The 18,334-nt window shown below is 35.7% G+C and overlaps 2 protein-coding genes across 3 annotated transcripts in view; one reads left to right on the top strand and one right to left on the bottom strand.

Moving 5' to 3' along the window:
• Window positions 1-4,379, top strand: part of LOC137657587 (uncharacterized) — a 40,171-nt gene extending 35,792 nt beyond the window's left edge. For both annotated transcript variants that reach the window (XM_068391937.1, XM_068391936.1), the window contains exons 3-4: window positions 460-630; window positions 2,781-4,379. In XM_068391937.1, the coding sequence (XP_068248038.1) occupies window positions 460-630; window positions 2,781-3,037 (428 nt within the window). In that variant the 3' untranslated portion in view covers window positions 3,038-4,379. The remainder of the gene's footprint in view (window positions 1-459; window positions 631-2,780) is intronic.
• The window catches only part of LOC137657586 (rabankyrin-5), a 215,492-nt gene that overhangs the window by 175,463 nt on the left and 21,695 nt on the right, over window positions 1-18,334 (bottom strand). Inside the window, exons 4-6 of the mRNA XM_068391935.1 lie at window positions 14,083-14,227; window positions 9,321-9,444; window positions 8,473-8,622 (exon numbers count right to left, since the gene is read on the bottom strand). Of these exons, the coding sequence (XP_068248036.1) occupies window positions 8,473-8,622; window positions 9,321-9,444; window positions 14,083-14,227 (419 nt within the window). The remainder of the gene's footprint in view (window positions 1-8,472; window positions 8,623-9,320; window positions 9,445-14,082; window positions 14,228-18,334) is intronic.

Raw genomic sequence — 18,334 nt, 5'->3', positions numbered from 1 at the left:
AGACCTACGCCACGGCAGCATGTTTCTCGACCTTTTGCTCAACCTTGACCTTTGACCTAGGACTTTCAAAATTTAATCACTTCCACGTCTCAACATAACAAATAATCCCAGAAAGTTTCACTATTCTATGATTAAAATTGTGGCCAAGAAGTTGTTCACAAAGAAAACAGACAAACTGACAAACAGGGGCAAAAACATAACCTCCTCCTAACTTCGTTGATGGAGTTAACAACAACAATAATAATAATAATAACCATGGACAAACACGGGCAAAAACATAACCTCCGCCCAACTTGGTTGGCGGGGGTAACAACAACAGCAATAATGATAATAAAAAGAACCGAGAGTGCATACTGAAAAAAAAGTTTGAATTGCAGTATGTAATTTATTCTGAAATTAAGATACTTTATTTATTCTGAAATTATGACTTCAACTCTACATTCCTCGATATACTTTCAGTGGTCGAAAGCATAGAATGCTACGAATGTGTCCACAACAACCAACGTGTGAAGAGACACAACCGGTTCGTGTACCCTTGCTCTGAATTCGACGGGACGCCGCGATACATCATGCATTGTCCAGACTCGAAACTGTGTATATATCAAAGGATAACGTTGCAGTTATCTTCAGGTAAGTTGCTTATTCTTCTATTCAATTGAGCTCAATTACTTTAGAAAACTACTGCATTCAGACTGAATGGAATAGCATACTGAAAAAAACAATTGATCATGCATTCACAAAAATTATCTGATATGCAATTTTACCTATGTTGAGAAGAATATAAATTTTGCCAACTAAGGCCATTCCAAAACCCATAAAAAACTTTAAAATTGCTGTTCTCAAAAATCAAAATAATTCCTACTTTATTACCTATTATCTCTCCATCTCCTATTTTGTGGGAAGCAAAAAAATACCAACTACTTTTTTCCCAAAATTTTTAAATACATACAATCAACCTTGTAAAATTCATAACTTCTTTATCCTTGATGATTTTGCTATACAAATGTTTCGTTATTTGAAGCTGTGACCCTTGACTCTCCCATTCATGAGTGACCTTTAAACTTTGAAATGTTAATCACAAATACATGAAACTTTCACCAACACATAAAAATATGCTCTTTTGTGATATGTAACTATAAAAACCTTTCATGATATTGCTTTATTCTGCAATACAATCGGTATCTATTGTACAACTTTCTCTTTGATACTAAACCATCGTCTATTATTTATGTTGTTCCTGGAATTGAACCATTTGCCTTTATTCAACTCATAGTTTCATGGCGCTTATTTATACATTTGCAAAATATGCCAACATATTTTCCGTATAATTTATAGGTACACCAATACAGTTACACATTGGAAACTGCATTAAGATACTATAATCTTTAATAGCTTCGTTTTCTATATAAAAATCCCAAAAATATTTGGGATATCACAACAAAATTTTCATCAATCATCTCTCCAAGAATACATACTTTAATATCAGTGGACTGACAATTTCTTGAGAAAAACATTCAACATGAGAGCAATTCAAGTGATTAGTTATTATCATTATTATTACTGGCTAAGCTATAACACTAGTCAGAAAAGCAGGATGCTACAAGCCCTAGGGATCCAACAGGGAAAATAGCCCATTGAGTAATGGACATATGGAAACAAATGAGAAGTAATGAATAAAAAATATAAAATATCTTGATGATCAGTAACAACGTTAAAATATATCTATCATATATAGACTATGGAGAGAGACTTATGTCAATCTGTTCATCATAAAAACATTCGTTGCAAGTTGGTACTACTAAAGTTCCACTGATTCAACTGCCTGATTAGGAAGCTCATATCAAAATCTGGTCACAGCTGGAATAAAATTTACAGAAAACTGTGTCGTAAAGAGCCTTATGATGGAGAAATCAAGACATAGAATTAACTGCATACATAGTACAGTACATGTACTACGTACAGGATGGTACAGTCTGGAAAGTTTTATTGGAATGCATAGGTTTGACAGAATTATGAAAAATCTTACGCATGTGCATAAAGAACTAAATGAATGATGGTGCTAGAGATTAATATATAGATCAGGAGTAAGAAATTTAATAGACTTGCAAAAATTTGTATGACATATTAAGACGAGCGGCAACAACTGAAGACCCGACAGGAGAACAGTACTTGAAGCAAGGTAGATTTAAAAAGAGTTAGAATACTTTCTCAGGATAGACATATCACTGAAAACCTCAAAAGGCTTTCTCAATAAGCCAATTTTCTGACCACTTGAAGTAGAAAGATACCAAACGCATCTCTCAAAAATAAATTTGCAACCAAGAATAATCCTTTCTCAATTGAGGAAATATAAAAGACAAATCTTCCAGAAACTGAAAAATAAAGATCTCAATTGTGGAGATGATTTCAGTGTCATAAAGGGGAGAGGAATAGTACTAGAGGCGTGGTTAATATGGAGATGGCAGGACACCAACCAGTATATAATGATAAAAGAGCATTTATATATGAGAACATGGTCCAAAAGGGAATTCACACAGGAATTCAGAAAGAAAATCTGTAGGCCGGGACTTTTAAATCTGGGGCGAAAGCTCCGGACAATCTAGAACGAACGAACGAACGACAGAAAATATATGACATAGAATGAAGTTGAGAGAAGTTGTCACATACCCTACCTTATAAGGGATAGCTTAATGCCAAACCATAAATTTTAAGTTTGGGTGATAGCATTTGAAAATACTTCCAAATGAACTTTAATATGTACATCATTCTTTCTTTTTCAGAAAATGTGATGGTTACCACAATGGACGGCTGCACGCCTAACACTACGGATCACGCTCGCTACGCTGAAGCAGGCCTGGTCAAAGAAGGTTGCATACAACATAAAAGTGCATACAAGCCTCCTTCATCTGAGTACTGCTACTGCAGTTATAACCTCTGTAACAATGTTTTATCAAACCATCAAACATCTAATCTCTTGCTACTAGCCGTATGTTTACTTACAATAATATACACTAACAACTATCGGATGTGTTCTTGACGAGTGCAACGAAATAACGGTGAAATTATAGGTAGCTTAATATCAAACAACATTAATTGTGATTGCTCTAATTGTACGAAACATACTGTATATCGTAAGGTACACACTGTGATTACATAAAAGGTGCTTGGCGCATAAGCAAATGCTACTATAACCATATTAGCAAACTCGTGTTTTATATATTTTTGCTCTTAAAGCTTGGTATATACAGTAAGAAGTGTCAAATCAAAGTTGGCCAGCCTATGGTGGGCTAAAATCTTGTCCCTGTGGAGATGAAGGGAGTTCCTTTTCTATTGCAGTGTTGTAGGTGTACAGTGCTATCAAATTTTTTCTGTGACAATGGTGAGCATTATAGCTACATGGTATGTTTGTATTATTTTTCATTTTATGCATTCATGCATGTGTATGATTGTGCTTGTAATATGCCATATTGAAGAGCAATGTTGCAATGTACAGAGGTGTCTAGATACCCCATGTTAATGTAAGGTACCTTACTATATTTGACAATAAAATTAACTTCGCTGTAAACCGTCACCCTTCAACAACTGTAAGTGTTTTTGTTAGAAAAACTAAAAAAACTTCAAATCCTACAGCTGAGCTTTTTTGTAATTCTAAGATTTCGTGAGATGTCAACAAACGAGTATCCTAACACTGAACTGGACAGCTATACAATGTGCAATAATTTAGTTACCAACCAATAAAAAAGTTAAAAATCTACTTTAAGGATATCTGATATTGCATATTCAACTCTCACGTAAATTTTGTTTTGCGGCATAAAAACATTTTCCCATACAGTTTGTCTTTTCAACACCAAGTTCTCCTCATTAAAAGGGTTTTATATCTTTAGCCTTCCCATTCGATCACCATTTTTTGATACTGTAGTACCTTACAAAAGGCTTCCTTGTTTTAAAAGGTGTATATGAAATATAAACATCATCTTCCCCACCGTTCTCCCTACATTAAGGCGTAAGTTGCCTGATGCGCTCTCTCCAATGCCTTCGATCAAAGGCATCTTCCAGCAAACCTCTACTCTCTACATCATCCTTCACTTTATTTCGCCACCTAATGCTCTGCCTCCTCAATCTTCTCCCCCTTTACAGGGTCCTCCAAAGCCCTCCTCACTCCCTCCCCACCATCCATCCTTAACACGTGTGTGTATATATGGAATATATTGAATGTTTTTTAAAAAATGCTAATAATCATATTTCTAGTCCTGCCTGTACAGAACATGGTGTCTTACTAATACTCCATTACCAGTAATAGTATTGGGTAAATATGAACTCAATGTCTTTCCTTAGATTTATAACAACAGTTCTTACTTTGTCATAATGATTCTATAATTGTGAACCTAAACAATGAAAATTGAATTAAAAAAATACTCTTTTAAATGTAGTTTGATTTATATCCCGCTAAATCTTTTCATTATTATTACTAGCTAAGCTACAATCCTAGGTGGAAAAGCAGGATGCAATAAGCCCAAGGGCTCCTACAGGGAAAATAGTCCTATGAGGAAAGTAAATTATTATTACTAGCTAAGCTACAATCCCAGCTGATAAAGCAAGATGCTATATTATTATTATCATTAAATGCTAAGCTACAACCCTAGTTTGAAAAGCAGGATGCTATAAGCCCAAGGGCCCCAACAGGGAAAATAGCCCAGTGAGGAAAGGAAACAAGGATGAATAAAATATTTCAAGAACTGAAACAACATTAAAATAAATATTTCCTATATAAACAATAAAAACTTTAAAAAAAACAAGAGGAAGAGAAACCAGATAGAACAGTGTGCCCGAGTGTACCCTCAAGCAAGAGAACTCTAACCCAAGACAGTGGAAGACCATGGTACAGAGGCTATGGCACTACCTAAGACTAGAGAACAATGGTTTGATTTTGGAGTGTCCTTCTCGTAGAAGAGCTGCTTACCATAGCTAAAGAGTCTCTTCTGCCCTTACCAAGAGGAAAGTAAAGCCACTGCACAATTACAGTGCAGTAGTTAACCCCTTGAGAGAAGAATTGTTTGGTAATCTCAGTGTTGTCGGGTGTATGAGGACAGATGAGAATCTATAAAGAATAGGCCAGACTATTCGGTGTCTGTGTAGGCAAAGGGAAAGAACTGTAACCAGAGAGGAGGATCTAATGTAGTACTGTCTGGCCAGTCAAAGAACCCCATAACTCTCTAGCAGTGGTATCTTAATGGGCGGCTGGTGCCTGGCCAACAGGGAAAACAAACCAGTGAGGTACCAAATAGAATAATGTGCCTGAGTGTACCGTCCAGCATGAGCGTTATGGTAATACCCAAGAGTTATCAAGCCCAAACTAAAATCCAAGACAATTATCCCTCAGTGTATAAGCAACAAATCAGAGATAAAAATATTCAGGAATTTTCAAGAATGATTCCCATTTAATGGGAATGTAAAGTCATCGTCTAAACCCATCGTAGATTATATTTCAATCAGAAGCACTATTTAATGCAACTTAAGAGAGCAGTGTAAATCAGTATGCCCTTATATACATTTATTTACCCATTAAATCTACCATTATGCAATTAATAGGGTGCACAGTCATAATTTCTTACAATAAATTCAAATACTGTACTTCAAGGTTACAGGTTTGTTTACATAAAAAATTATCAAGAATATTAGCAAAGAAAATAAACAAACTCTAGTTTAAACAAAATTATGAGATAAACAGATACAGTAGTGTTCTTTCATAAATTATGATACATATTGGTGTAAAAAAAAATTCACAAGTAATATACCTCTACTTTAGTAAAAGAAAATCTTGATGTAAATATATGGGTGATGCAGCTGACTAGTTTATGAGGGACATTTTAGGAATTAATAAAATCATGAAAAAAAAAAATTGCATAACAAAATATGCTCATCTAATGCTACAAATCTTGCAGGTTGCGTATTGGAGTATGCATTACATACAATATTATGTTTATGAACTAACAGAATTTTATCAATAGAACAGATGTTCACATTGCTTTCATATGTCGACGTTACCAATTAGAAATTGAAAAATTTCCAGATTTCTATACATCCAATATACTAATGCTTATAGTAATGAGACTTACTAGCGCATAAACACAATAACATGCTGTGCAAGTATAGATTCTTCAGCCTCAAAGTCGAAATAATTCATTATCCACTTTACGAAATGTAGTCAATTCGGAGGCGTTTGGTGAGTATAGAAATAATAAATTATTTTTACGAACATTCCCTGATGTTCATCTTGCTTCCTCTCCAGAAGCTCTCAGTGGTAAAAATTTTTAATTTTCCCAACTTCTTCCTTCAATAAACACATGCAACTTTATAAGAGACTGATTCTACGCTGATTGCCGCTGATTGCCGATAAAAAACTACAAAATGTGATCTATAAGTTTGATGAAATCACCACGATGAAGATTAATGGTGTCACGGCAAAACTTTGGGTCTAGTACTTTGAAATAGGGTTGTGGTGGCCTTTGTGGTGAGGTCCCTGAATGGTGAATGCCAGACTGGGGTTCAAGTCTTGCTCAAACTCATTAGTTCCTTTGGTCACTGCAACCTCACCGTCCTTGTGAGCTAAGGATGGGGGGGTTTGGGAGAGCCTATTGGTCTATCTACTAAGTCATCAACAGGTACTGCCTGGCTCTCCTTGGTCCTAGCTTTGGTGGAGAGGGGGCTTGGGTGCTGATAATAAGTACGTACTGTATATATGGTCAGTCTCTATGGCATTGTCCTGCTTGATAGGGCAATGTCACTGTCCCTTGCCTCTGACATTCATGAGTAGCCTTTAAACCTTTAAACAAGAAGTCAGAGTAAATTTCTTTCTAACAAGCAAATTCAGAGCAGACTATCATAAGGCTCACCACATAGTTGACCACCGAGGGATTTATTGTAAAACAAGCCAATGAAGATGGAGAGACATTACAGTAATCTTTAATATTGTACAGCCATTGAAGAATCCTCCAAAACTGACTTGGTAACAAAGTTGGAGTAGATAAAGACCTTTTGATAATCCTGACTGCATTAGCAGAATAACAACAACAGATGCCCAAATACAAAGTAAAGGGAAATTGTGAACAACCTATACACACAAGCTTCAATGCAGTGCGGATCACTCATTAAACACAGCATTCTTTTTTGCATGCATTTAGTGAGGCCGATACCAACTCTGCCTTTTACAAACAAGGGAAACTTTGTAAATCTCCTAGATAAGAACGAAGGAACTTGTAGCCGTATTCAAGTCCTGTAACCACGAGCAGATCCTGCAAAGATTATTGCAGCAGGAAAACCTCTATTCCTTCAGTTGTACTGGAACAAAGAATGTGAATTCCTCGGCAACTTAAGATGCAATGTTTTCCCAAATCACTGAGTAAAGGTCCATCTAGCTTGGCTTCCTTGCCTCTCATAGATACCCGATTTCACACCATTTACTGGTCTCCAAGTTCAGAAATGCTTAGGAATTAAAATGCCACCTACGGATTTGGATTGGAAGCTTACGGGGAATAAAAATAACCATAAATAACCGAAATAACTACAAATAAAGACCCTGCTTCTCTATATTTTCTAAACATTACTATGCACATGTCTTAAAGAAGGTATAACAGCCAGTTGCTGTTGTAGAAAGACAAGATTAAAATGCTCTGTAATGAGTGTCATGTAAAGGGTTATAGTATACCAATTCTGACGTAAACATGCGCAAGGACGACTGTGATGACTCCACAGATGAAATGCTAGAAATATTCGTAGCGCCAGAAGGAGTAAAGATAAGCTCAGATAATTATAAATTATGCACTTTGGGTGGGTGGTTGGGTATAAGGGTGGAAACTCTGCCAGTAAGTATTTGCTGTCTGTTCTAAACTAGAACAAGAAGAAAATTCTCCTAGGTACTTCATGTAATGGGGACCATTAATAAAGCTGTAAGAATCATCTTGTGCTTGTAGTATTAAAGCCATGCAATAAATAAACAAATATATAGAACATTTGTTGTAGAGAATTTTTAAAAAATGCCATTTGTATTTCGATACAATTGCCCGGAAATCGGCAGTAAAATAATTATCAAGTGAGATGTTTACAAATAACACTGAATTTTGCAGATGTCGGCCAAAAACCAGGCTGATAAAGGGGTGCATTATGTTTTTTTTTTTTACTGAGCATTTGTTGCAAAGAATTTTACATAACATCATTTGTATTTCGGTGCATTTGCCAATTAAATCATTATTACGCGAGATATTTGCAAACAACTGTTTTTAGTTGCCGTTTTTTTTTTTAAATTCCGGCCCATATAGGAGTAAGTAATTGATATGATAAGTACCCTAATATGAAGACGATAAAACAAATTAAGAATACAGCTTTCCCTTTGTTTTTCTATATAAATCCCCATTTGACTGACCTATAGAGAGATATAGCTTAATCATGCACGAAAATTCAAGAGTAACACTTTACCCGGGCATCGTATTCAATCAGGTAGAGAAACACAACGTCTTCTCGCTGAAGTCGGATGGCAGCATGTAATGGATGGCTTGTTTTGGACTTGAACATGGCATATAGGAGGGGAGCTGACATGTGAGAGAAGTCTTCTGGAGTGAAGTCACTCTGAAAAGCATTGCACAGAACAACGTAAGTCTTCATAACAGAAAGAAACCCACAGCATTATTAAAAAAGGAAAAATATTCATGTGTTTGTAGTATAAATCTGTAGTATAAATTTTGTAGATTTGAGAACAAAGCCCTCAGAAGAATATTGGGAGTTAAATGGTAGGACAGGGTTAAAAATGAAAATATAAATGAGATTACTCAAGTGTCTTATGTGGATGAGATCAAGGCAAGAGACAGATGGAGATGGTTTGGGCCTGCTCTTTGCACCAGTAGAGATTAGTTCACCAAACTTTCAACTGGGCTCCACAAGGCACTAGAAGAGTTGGAAGACCCAGGCCTACATGACTGAGAACTGTGAAGTGTGAAGTAGGAGATGATGAATGGAGATGTATTGATTTAAAAGATCAAGATAGAGACGAATGGCAAAATCTAACCAAGGCGTAGGAGGAGATGATAATGATTACAGTATAAAACAGACAAAAAGTGTACAATACAGTACTTAACATATTCTGTCATTGCTGCAGTTACCAGAACTGTACATCCATCCATGGTATCATTACTGATATATATTTCTTGTTAAATAAATACTTTACACACAAAACAACTTGTCCATGATGGGGTGATTGTAACATTCTGAAAATTTACTTCATATTGAACATATAGTTAATATATCAGCCCAAAAACACATAGCCTTACCCAATGTGTTGATATCAAATTGGAACAATGGTCTCTCAAAGTATCCGCACCAATTTCATCAGCTGTAGTGTAAAGTCTTACGCAGTTTCGAACCGTCACCCAGCCCATTAGTGCCTTCTCACACCTGTAAAATAGAATTTCCATAAGTAAATCAAAATATTCAATTTGACACACCCTTAGCAGCTATAATGAGGTAGGAATATATAAATTGTCTATCTATCTATTTACCAAGGCACTTCCCCCAATTTAGAGGGGTAGCCGACCTCAAACGCAAGGAACAATAGGGGACCTTTCCACTCTCTGCTCCTCCCAGCCTGACGAGGGATTCGGCCGAGTTATTTTGCATCTCAAAATAACTCAATGCAGTACAGTATTTTAATTGACCCAGGTGACTACACAAAGAATATATTTGCCCCAATTATAAAAATGTAATGTTATTTGATAGGGCCAATGAACAGTCAGAATTAGAAACCATACTCTTTTATATAAATTTAGATTGTTTATTATATACAATTATTTCTATGAACCTCCCATGATGTCCATATATACTGCAGTTTATATTGCTTCTTATCCAGTAACTCAGTTTATTAACAATTACCGCCCCAAAAGAAAGAATACCCAATTTTATTATTATTATTATTATTATTATTATTATTATTATTATTATTATTATTATTATTATTAAGCTATAACCCTAGTTTGAAAAACTAGATGTTTTAAGCCCAGGGGCTCAAACAGGAAAAAAATAGCCCAGTGATGAAAGGAAATAAGGAAATAAATAAATGATAGGAGAAATAATGAACAATTAAAATAAAATATTTTAAAACAGTAACATCAAAACAGATATTTCATATATAAACTATAAAAAGACTTATGTCAACCTGTTCAACATAGAAACATTTGCTGCAAGTTTGAACTTTTAAGTTCTACAGATTCAACTACAGATTAGGAAGATCATTCCACAACTTGGTCACAGCTGGAATAAAACTTCTAGAATACTGTGTAGTACTGAGCCTCATGATGGAGAAGGCATTACTATTAGTATTAACGGCATACCTAGTATCAAGAACAGGATGGCACTGTCCGGGAAGATCTGAATGTAAAGGATGATCATAATTATGAAAAATCTTATGCAACATGCAAAACAAACTAACTGAACAACAGTGCCAGAGATTAATATCTAGATTAGGAATAAGATATCTGATAGACCGTAAGTTCCTGTCCAACAAATTAAGATGAGAAATAGCAGCTGAAGATCAGACAGAAGAACAATATTCAAAACAAGGAAGAATTAAAGAATTAAAACACTTCAGAATAGAATGATCACCAAAAATCTTGAAAGACTTTCTCAATAAGGCAATTTTTTGTGTAATTTAAGAAGACAGACCTTATGTGTTTCTCAAAAGTAAATTCGCAGTTGAGAATCACACCTAAAATTTTAAAAGAGTCATACAGAGTTAAAGAAACATTATCAATGCTTGACCTACTTACAATCATACTGTACTCTGAGTTTTGTTAGGATTCAACCTCATGCCATATAATTTGCACCATGCACTAATTTTAACTAAATATATATCAAAGGATTCAGTAACCCCAAATCTACATTCAGGAGAAGAAATTAATGCAGAGAGTAGCATTATCTTCATATGCAATGAGGTCGTTTTTTAGGCCAAACCATATGTCATGTGTACAGTATACTGTATAGTATGAAAAGTAACGGGCCAAGAACACTACCCTGAGGAACAACAGATATCACATTCCTCACTATGACGCCCATCAACAACTCTTTGCGCTATATTACTTAAAAAATCAATAATGATGCTAAGATACGACCATCCCGTCTTTGAAAACAAGGGCCTCATGATTAACACAGTATAGGAAGCACTAAAATCAAGGCCTATCATACGAACTTCCTGACCACAATCAAGGGATTTCTGTACAGCATTGGAGATTGTAAGAAGGGCATCACATGCTCCAAGATCTTTAAGAAAACCAAGTTGCAAACTAGGGACCAGATGATTACTTTCGGCAAACTTAAGACGTTTTGCCAAAAGACATTCAAAAACTTTAGATAATATAGGAGTTATGGAAATGGGGCAGTAATCAGTTGGACTTTTGAGCTACCAAAGATACATTTACATAGTGGAGTAACATTGCCAATTCTCCAAGTGCTAAAGCTCCTCTTCTTGCTAACTTGCGCAAAATAACAGATACGTTTGGAGCTAAGAAATTTGCAGTCTTTATAAAAAAAAAACAAAAAAACAATGGAGACATATCATTTGGGTCTATACCTCCATAAGCATCAAGATTCAAAGAGAGAGCTTTAATTTCCTTGAGATCAAAAAGCTAAACTAGTTAGTTTAGCCTCAGGAAAACAGCAATGAGGAAGATCAAGTTACTCATTAGTCTACTTACTGTAAAACACATCAGCCAAAAGGATTATCTTTTCCTTTGGACAGAGAGTGACAGAGCCATCTGCTTTAAGTAAAGAAGGAATTGTTGCATCTACACCCGTGTGTGCAGATTTAAGGGTAACCCATCACTTGTGTTCCTGGGTTCAACCAAAAAGGGTTTCTTTTATGGCTAAATTGTATTCCTTTCCAGTTGAAGCATAAACTCTCTGAGCTAAAGCTTTAAGATGAGTATACTTATTCCAAGTCAAATCTGATCTGTTACCCTTCCAAAGATGGTAGGCCTCCTGCTTCTCCAAATAACCCTATCTACAATCATCATTGAACCAAGGTTTGTCTCTAACTTGGTATCTTAGCACACAAGAAGGAATACTCCTATCAATCATGTTGACTAGATTCTCATTCAAAGAAACAACAGGATTAACACTACTATAAAATTGTGACCTATTCAAGCCCAAAAGATCATGCAAAATCCCATTCCAGTCTGCTTAAGATTTTATATTAACCTTACCCGAGTATGATACATCACGGACAAGCTGCTCAGTCCTCACTGCTAATGAAATCAAGGCATGATCAGATGTCCCAACAGTAGAACCAACATTACTTGTTATGACACCAGGGGAGTTGGTGTATACAAGGTCTAAGCAGTTACCAGACCTGTGAGTAGCTTCACTTATGATTTGCTCACAGCCTGATTCAAAGGAAAACTCCACAGCTTGTAAACCATAGCGATCAGTAGGAGAAACAGAATTTAACCACTCCCTATGGTGAGCATTAAAATCACCAACAAAGACTAAATGAGGCCTTTCTATCATCTTCTTGCAACTTAGCCATAATGATAAGAAAACAATCGAAGATAGAATCATCCATGTCTGGATTCCGGTAGATCAAGCACAAATAGAAGTTGTTATGCTTGCCACAAACCTTTATTACCTTAATCCCATGACATCCACATTCATACTCAGTCCTGATATACACTGCTATTCCCCTGGCCCTAGGAATGGCATCCAGTTTCAAAAATATTGGCTTCTTAAAACCAGTTATAAGGAGCTCAGATGAGTGCCTCATACTAAAAACCAAATTTTCTGAGCACAAAAGAATAACATACAGTCTGGATACAACTGTAAGGTCTTGAATATATGCATGAAGACCACAAATATTGCTATATAGACGACACTGATGAAGTCTAGGATGTACTGGTCCCGGATTTCGTCCAATGTCTCCAGACAGCATAAAAATTGATGGTAATAAAAAAAGATACATCTTACTTCAAAACTAAATTAACATTAATGATAAAAAACATGTACAGAAATATAAATAAAGTGATTGATAAAACCCACAGTCTATAGATAAAAAGTCGGAAAATCTGATCAACATGAGCGTATACACCATGTAAGGCTAAATACCCTCCACGATAGCCACTTCAACTGAAGGGAGGACAGTAAGGATGATTTTGAAAAGAAAAAGAAACAGATAAGGAAAAGACAAACTCTTAAAGTAACCACCAGGCATCCATGGCCCTTCTATTAAGCCAGGCCAACACACCATTTAAAAAAAACAAGAGGAAGAAGAAGATAGAAAAGTATGCCCTTGTTTACCCTCAAGCAAGAGATCTCTAACCCAAAACAGTGGAAGACAGAGGCTATACCACTACCCAAGACTAGCAAATAATGATTTGATTTTGAAGGGTCCTTCTCCCAGAAGAGCTACTTACCATAGCTAAAGATACTCTTCTACCCCTACCAAGAGAAAAGTAGCCACTAAACAATTATAGTGCAGTAGTTAATCTTTACAGTGAAGAAGAATTGTTTGGTAAGCTCAGTGTTATCAAATGTATAAGGACACAGGAGAATGTCTGATCGTAGGAGTAAAGGCATGGACGTCCTACGACCTCCACGGCCAGAAGTGTTGTGACTAGACGCTTTGGACAAGCGTAATCCCTCATGCGCACTGGCTGCCCAACAGCACAGCAGGATGCAATCTACAGATTTTTTTTTTAATCTGGCTGTAAGATACAAAACCAGATGTAACCCCATTAAATGACTCAGGAGTTTGTATCCACATAGTAAGAAACACAACATAACCTCCTCCAAAACCTATACTGTACATGTAGTTGAGTGGATAAATTTCATACCACATTTTTCTGATAGCTTAAAAAAAAATTCCTTATATTTTACAAATTTAGTAAATACAAAAACATTATCAAACCTTTCCAAAGGTTCAGAACTAAATTCTTTACAGTTATATACAACTCTCAAAACTAATTCAAACAAATAAACATAAATTTCTCCATCAACCAGAATAACACCTGTATTCATTGTATTCATTCAGATAACAAAACTAACACTAACCTTTTCATAAGAGGACCCAAGGAGAAATCAGCAGCAGCCCTCATGAGACTGAGGGTGAAGGTATGATCATTCAGAAGACTCACATGGTCTGTATAGACCCATTTCAATACAGCTTCGCCTACATCTTCTTCAAGATTACTCCAATCTACGGAAAAAAAGATAGGATGCTGTATAAGAAATTAAGAATAAAAGAAATTACTCATGAAATGACCTATTATTTCTATATAGCTCCCCTGATGTTCATGTTACTTCCCCAGACGCTCGGTTTATCAAAATAAACCTCTTTATAAACATATACAATTTTCTTTCTTATCAATAGACATTCTTCTAGAACAGTAATGGGACACACTGGCGGTTAATGGTAGGAAGCAAGGTGCCAGGGCCTATTATTCCAGTTTTATAGCACCAATCGATACAACTCAACATACTGTACTCCTCTTCCAGATTGTGATAAACTTTAATGTGTTTTAAGTTGTCTTCCTTTGGATTTTTTTAGTAATTACTGCACATGCACACTACTGTGATTTAAATTACTATTGTGAGCAGTGTGATTGGCCAACTAGTCCTCAAAAGGAAATAATGTTTCAAGTTCAACTGCTAATGAAACAGACTACTGAATTGTAAAGTTCAGGGGGAAAACCAGAGAAAACTAAGCTAGATTTTAATAGCCGGGATGCTGACGAATATGAAACGTCAGCACCGTTCTCTTATGCTCACCTAACCAGCCAACCTTTGATAGTAATGTGCTTCAAAGATCTTAACTTACTGTACTTAGATTCCTCTGTTTAATTTCAGGAGAGCGCGTCTTTGTAAATGAAAATTCTGATACAGATACTGTATTACCTGGCTGGTTCCTAACCATAAACTGACTTGCTTAGTCTGATTTATGGTATTAGTGTTCCATTCAGTAAGGATTCTGAATTTTCACTGCGCATTACTTAATCTAAATCCTCTAGAGCCTCGACTTCTTTAATTACTTTAAATCCTTCAGCTGCTAAACCCTTCCATTCAGCAACCTAGTCGCTTTTTCATCCAAATAGATTGCGAGGTACAAGACAATTCTGGTAGTCTGGATACTAATACCAGATCCTAATACTGTCCTTTCCTAACTGAGCTATTTTTTTCCCTGTTGGAGCCCTTGGGCTTATAGCATCTTGCTTTTCCAACTAGAGTTATAACTTAGCTTGTAATAATAATAATAATAATAATAATAATAATAATAATAACCCTTTTACCCCCAAGCTATTTGGAAGTTTCCAGCCATTAACCCCCAGGGGTTTTCTTTTTCAAGTACATTTTGCAATATACAGTGAACCCTCGTTTATCGCGGTAGATAGGTTCCAGACGCGGCCGCGATAGGTGAAAATCCGCGAAGTAGTAACACCATATTTACCTATTTATTTAACATGTATATTCAGACTTTTAAAACCTTCCCTTGTACGTAGTACTGTTAACAAACTACCCTTTAATGTACAGAACACTTAATGCATGTAATACAGTACCCTAAACTAAAACAGGCACAAATATTAAAGGCGACTTTATATCATGCGTTTCCTAAACACGCCAAAAAGCACGATAAAAAAGGGCAACCAATGTTTTGTTTACGTTTATCTCTGACCCTAATGAAGAAACAGACGCATTTACACATCTGTTTATAGGTTAGTTTTTGCATCAATTATATTGATTATTCAGTACAGTATGTTGATTTGGTTATTACTAATGTTTTACTTAATTTTTCTTAGGACTTCCAAATGAAATTTTTTTCTTTATGACGCCGCCTGAAACGACGGCGTCATAAAGTACGCTCAGTAAACAAACTAAGGAATTTAACCCGCATGATGAAAGTGATAAATAATGATATTACAGTAAAAGCTTTTATAAAATATGTTATTACAAATATTATTTACCGTATCTATATAAAATCATACATACGTAGCAAAGCAGGAAAACAATCTATGAGAGAGAGAGAGAGAGAGAGAGAGAGAGAGAGAGAGAGAGAGAGAGAGAGAGAGAGAGAGAAAGAGAGAGAGAGAGAGAGTTGTTTTACATACGTAAATGTAAATTTTAAACAAAACAAAAATAGCCCCATTTCATATAAAATAGATTACAAATATTTTACTTTATCATATTACAGTAGTCTGTATAATACTGTAAAGTTCAGTACAGTATGTTGTTGTTAAAGTCGTGGCGATGAAATTCTCACGAAACAAAAACACGCCATTTGATTACAACAGCTGATTCATTCTCTCTCTCTCTCTCTCTCTCTCTCTCTCTCTCTCTCTCCTCTCTCTCTCTCTCTCTCTCTCTCTCTCTCTCTCTCTCTCTCTCTCTTCGTGTTATACAATACTTACATTTAGATGAAGAAACTAAAATTAGTTTTCTTAGTGTCAATTAAATACGAAACGAAATAATTAGGCCGAGTCTACATCCATTTCAATCATAGCTAAAAATAGGGCATCCGATTTCATCAGCAAACCACTATTTTTTGGGAAATATCATTTTATTCTAGAAAATTGTCACTCTTTAAATAGTTAATTGCACATTAACCCTGGATAGGTACGGTGGGTCGTTTGCGACCCCGAGCGTCAAAAAAAAACAGGTTTTTCTCACGTGACTCACCCCTGTGACTGAATTTGTGGGTGATCGACCTGCAGGAGGTGTCTCCCCTACACGCTCTAGTAGTGTCCAGATGTGCATTACTGTAGCTGTACTCCTTCCCCGATTTCTGAGACGTGTCGGGGTCGTTCGCGTCCGAGTTTACCCTTCTGAGGTAGTTTGCATAATTATCAAAGTTATTACGTATTATGAAATTGTCGTAGAATGGTGCAACTTGTATAGGTTATCAGTTGTGGAAAGTCTTGGTGGATTGTTTGGCTACCATGTGCATGTTTTTTTTTTTAGTTAAAATGTCGTTCATCACCACGAGGACCATTTTACCGCGAGTGCCCCTTTTTCATTTTTTTTCATTTTTTTGCCAAGTCATTTTTCCGTAAGATATTGCCAAATAGTGTCGTAAAACTTTTGCTTGTTTAGTGTTGGAAAGTGTGTCTAGATGATCTGGCTACCCATGCATGACTTTGTTTTTGTCAGATACGACGTAGTTATTGGTATATTGGGTATTTAACTGCGGTTACCAATTTCTGTTTTTTTTTCAATATTTGTAAAAATTACTACGTAGTAAGGAATTGCCGTATATTATTCATTTTTTTTTCATGTTTATGTGTTAGAAAGTGTGCCTTGATGGTTGGGCTAACACGTGCATGTCTTTTTTTTTATCTGAGATGTCGTATATTAGAATGTCGGGCATTTTACCGCGAGTGTCTCTTTTTAATTTTTTTTAATTTTTTTGCCAAGTCATTTTTCCGTAAGATATTGCGAAATAGTGTCGTAAAACTTTTGCTTTTTTAATGTTGGAAAGTGTGTCTAGATGATCTGGCTACCCATGCGTGATTTTGTTTTTGTCAGATACGACGTAGTTATTGGTATATTGGGTATTTAACTGCGGTTGCCAATTTCTGTTTTTTTTTTCAATATTTGTAAAAATTTACTACGTAGTAAGGAATTGCCGTATATTATTGATTTTTTTTCATGTTTATGTGTTAGAAAGTGTGCCTTGATGGTTGGGCTAACACGTGCATGTCTTTTTTTTTATCTGAGATGCCGTATATTAGAATGTTGGGCATTTTTCCGCGAGTGGCCCTTTTTATTTGTTTTGCATTTTTTTGCTTAGTCATGTTACCGTAAGGAATTGGCAAGTAGTGTCGCAAAACTTATATTTTTATAGTGTTGGAAAGTGTTTCTAGATGATCTGGCTACCCATGCCTATTTTTTTTTTAGCCAGATATGGCGTATATATAAGTATGTGTTCGATTTTCCTGTGATTGCCATTTTTTCGTTTTTTTCCCATTTCTTTCAAAATTACTACGTACTAAGGAACTATCACAGAGTAATATTTCATTTATATGTTTATTTGTCGGAAAATATGCCTTGATGGTTTGCCTAGCACGTGGCTGAAATTTTTTTTTTCTGAAATGCCGTATATTAGAATGGCCATTTTTCCACGAGTGCCCCTTTTTATTTGTTTTGCATTTTTTTTGCTTAGTCATGTTACCGTAAGGAATTGGCAAGTAGTGTCGCAAAACTTATATTTTTATAGTGTTGGAAAGTGTTTCTAGATGATCTGGCTACCCATGCCTATCTTTTTTTTTAGCTAGATATGGCGTATATATAGGTATGTGTTCGATTTTCCGGT

This window comes from Palaemon carinicauda, chromosome 18 (genome assembly GCF_036898095.1).
Source record: "Palaemon carinicauda isolate YSFRI2023 chromosome 18, ASM3689809v2, whole genome shotgun sequence".
NCBI classification, from domain to species: domain Eukaryota; kingdom Metazoa; phylum Arthropoda; class Malacostraca; order Decapoda; family Palaemonidae; genus Palaemon; species Palaemon carinicauda.
Note: the sequence above shows the minus strand (reverse complement) of the source record. Positions and strands in the feature narration are given on the sequence as shown.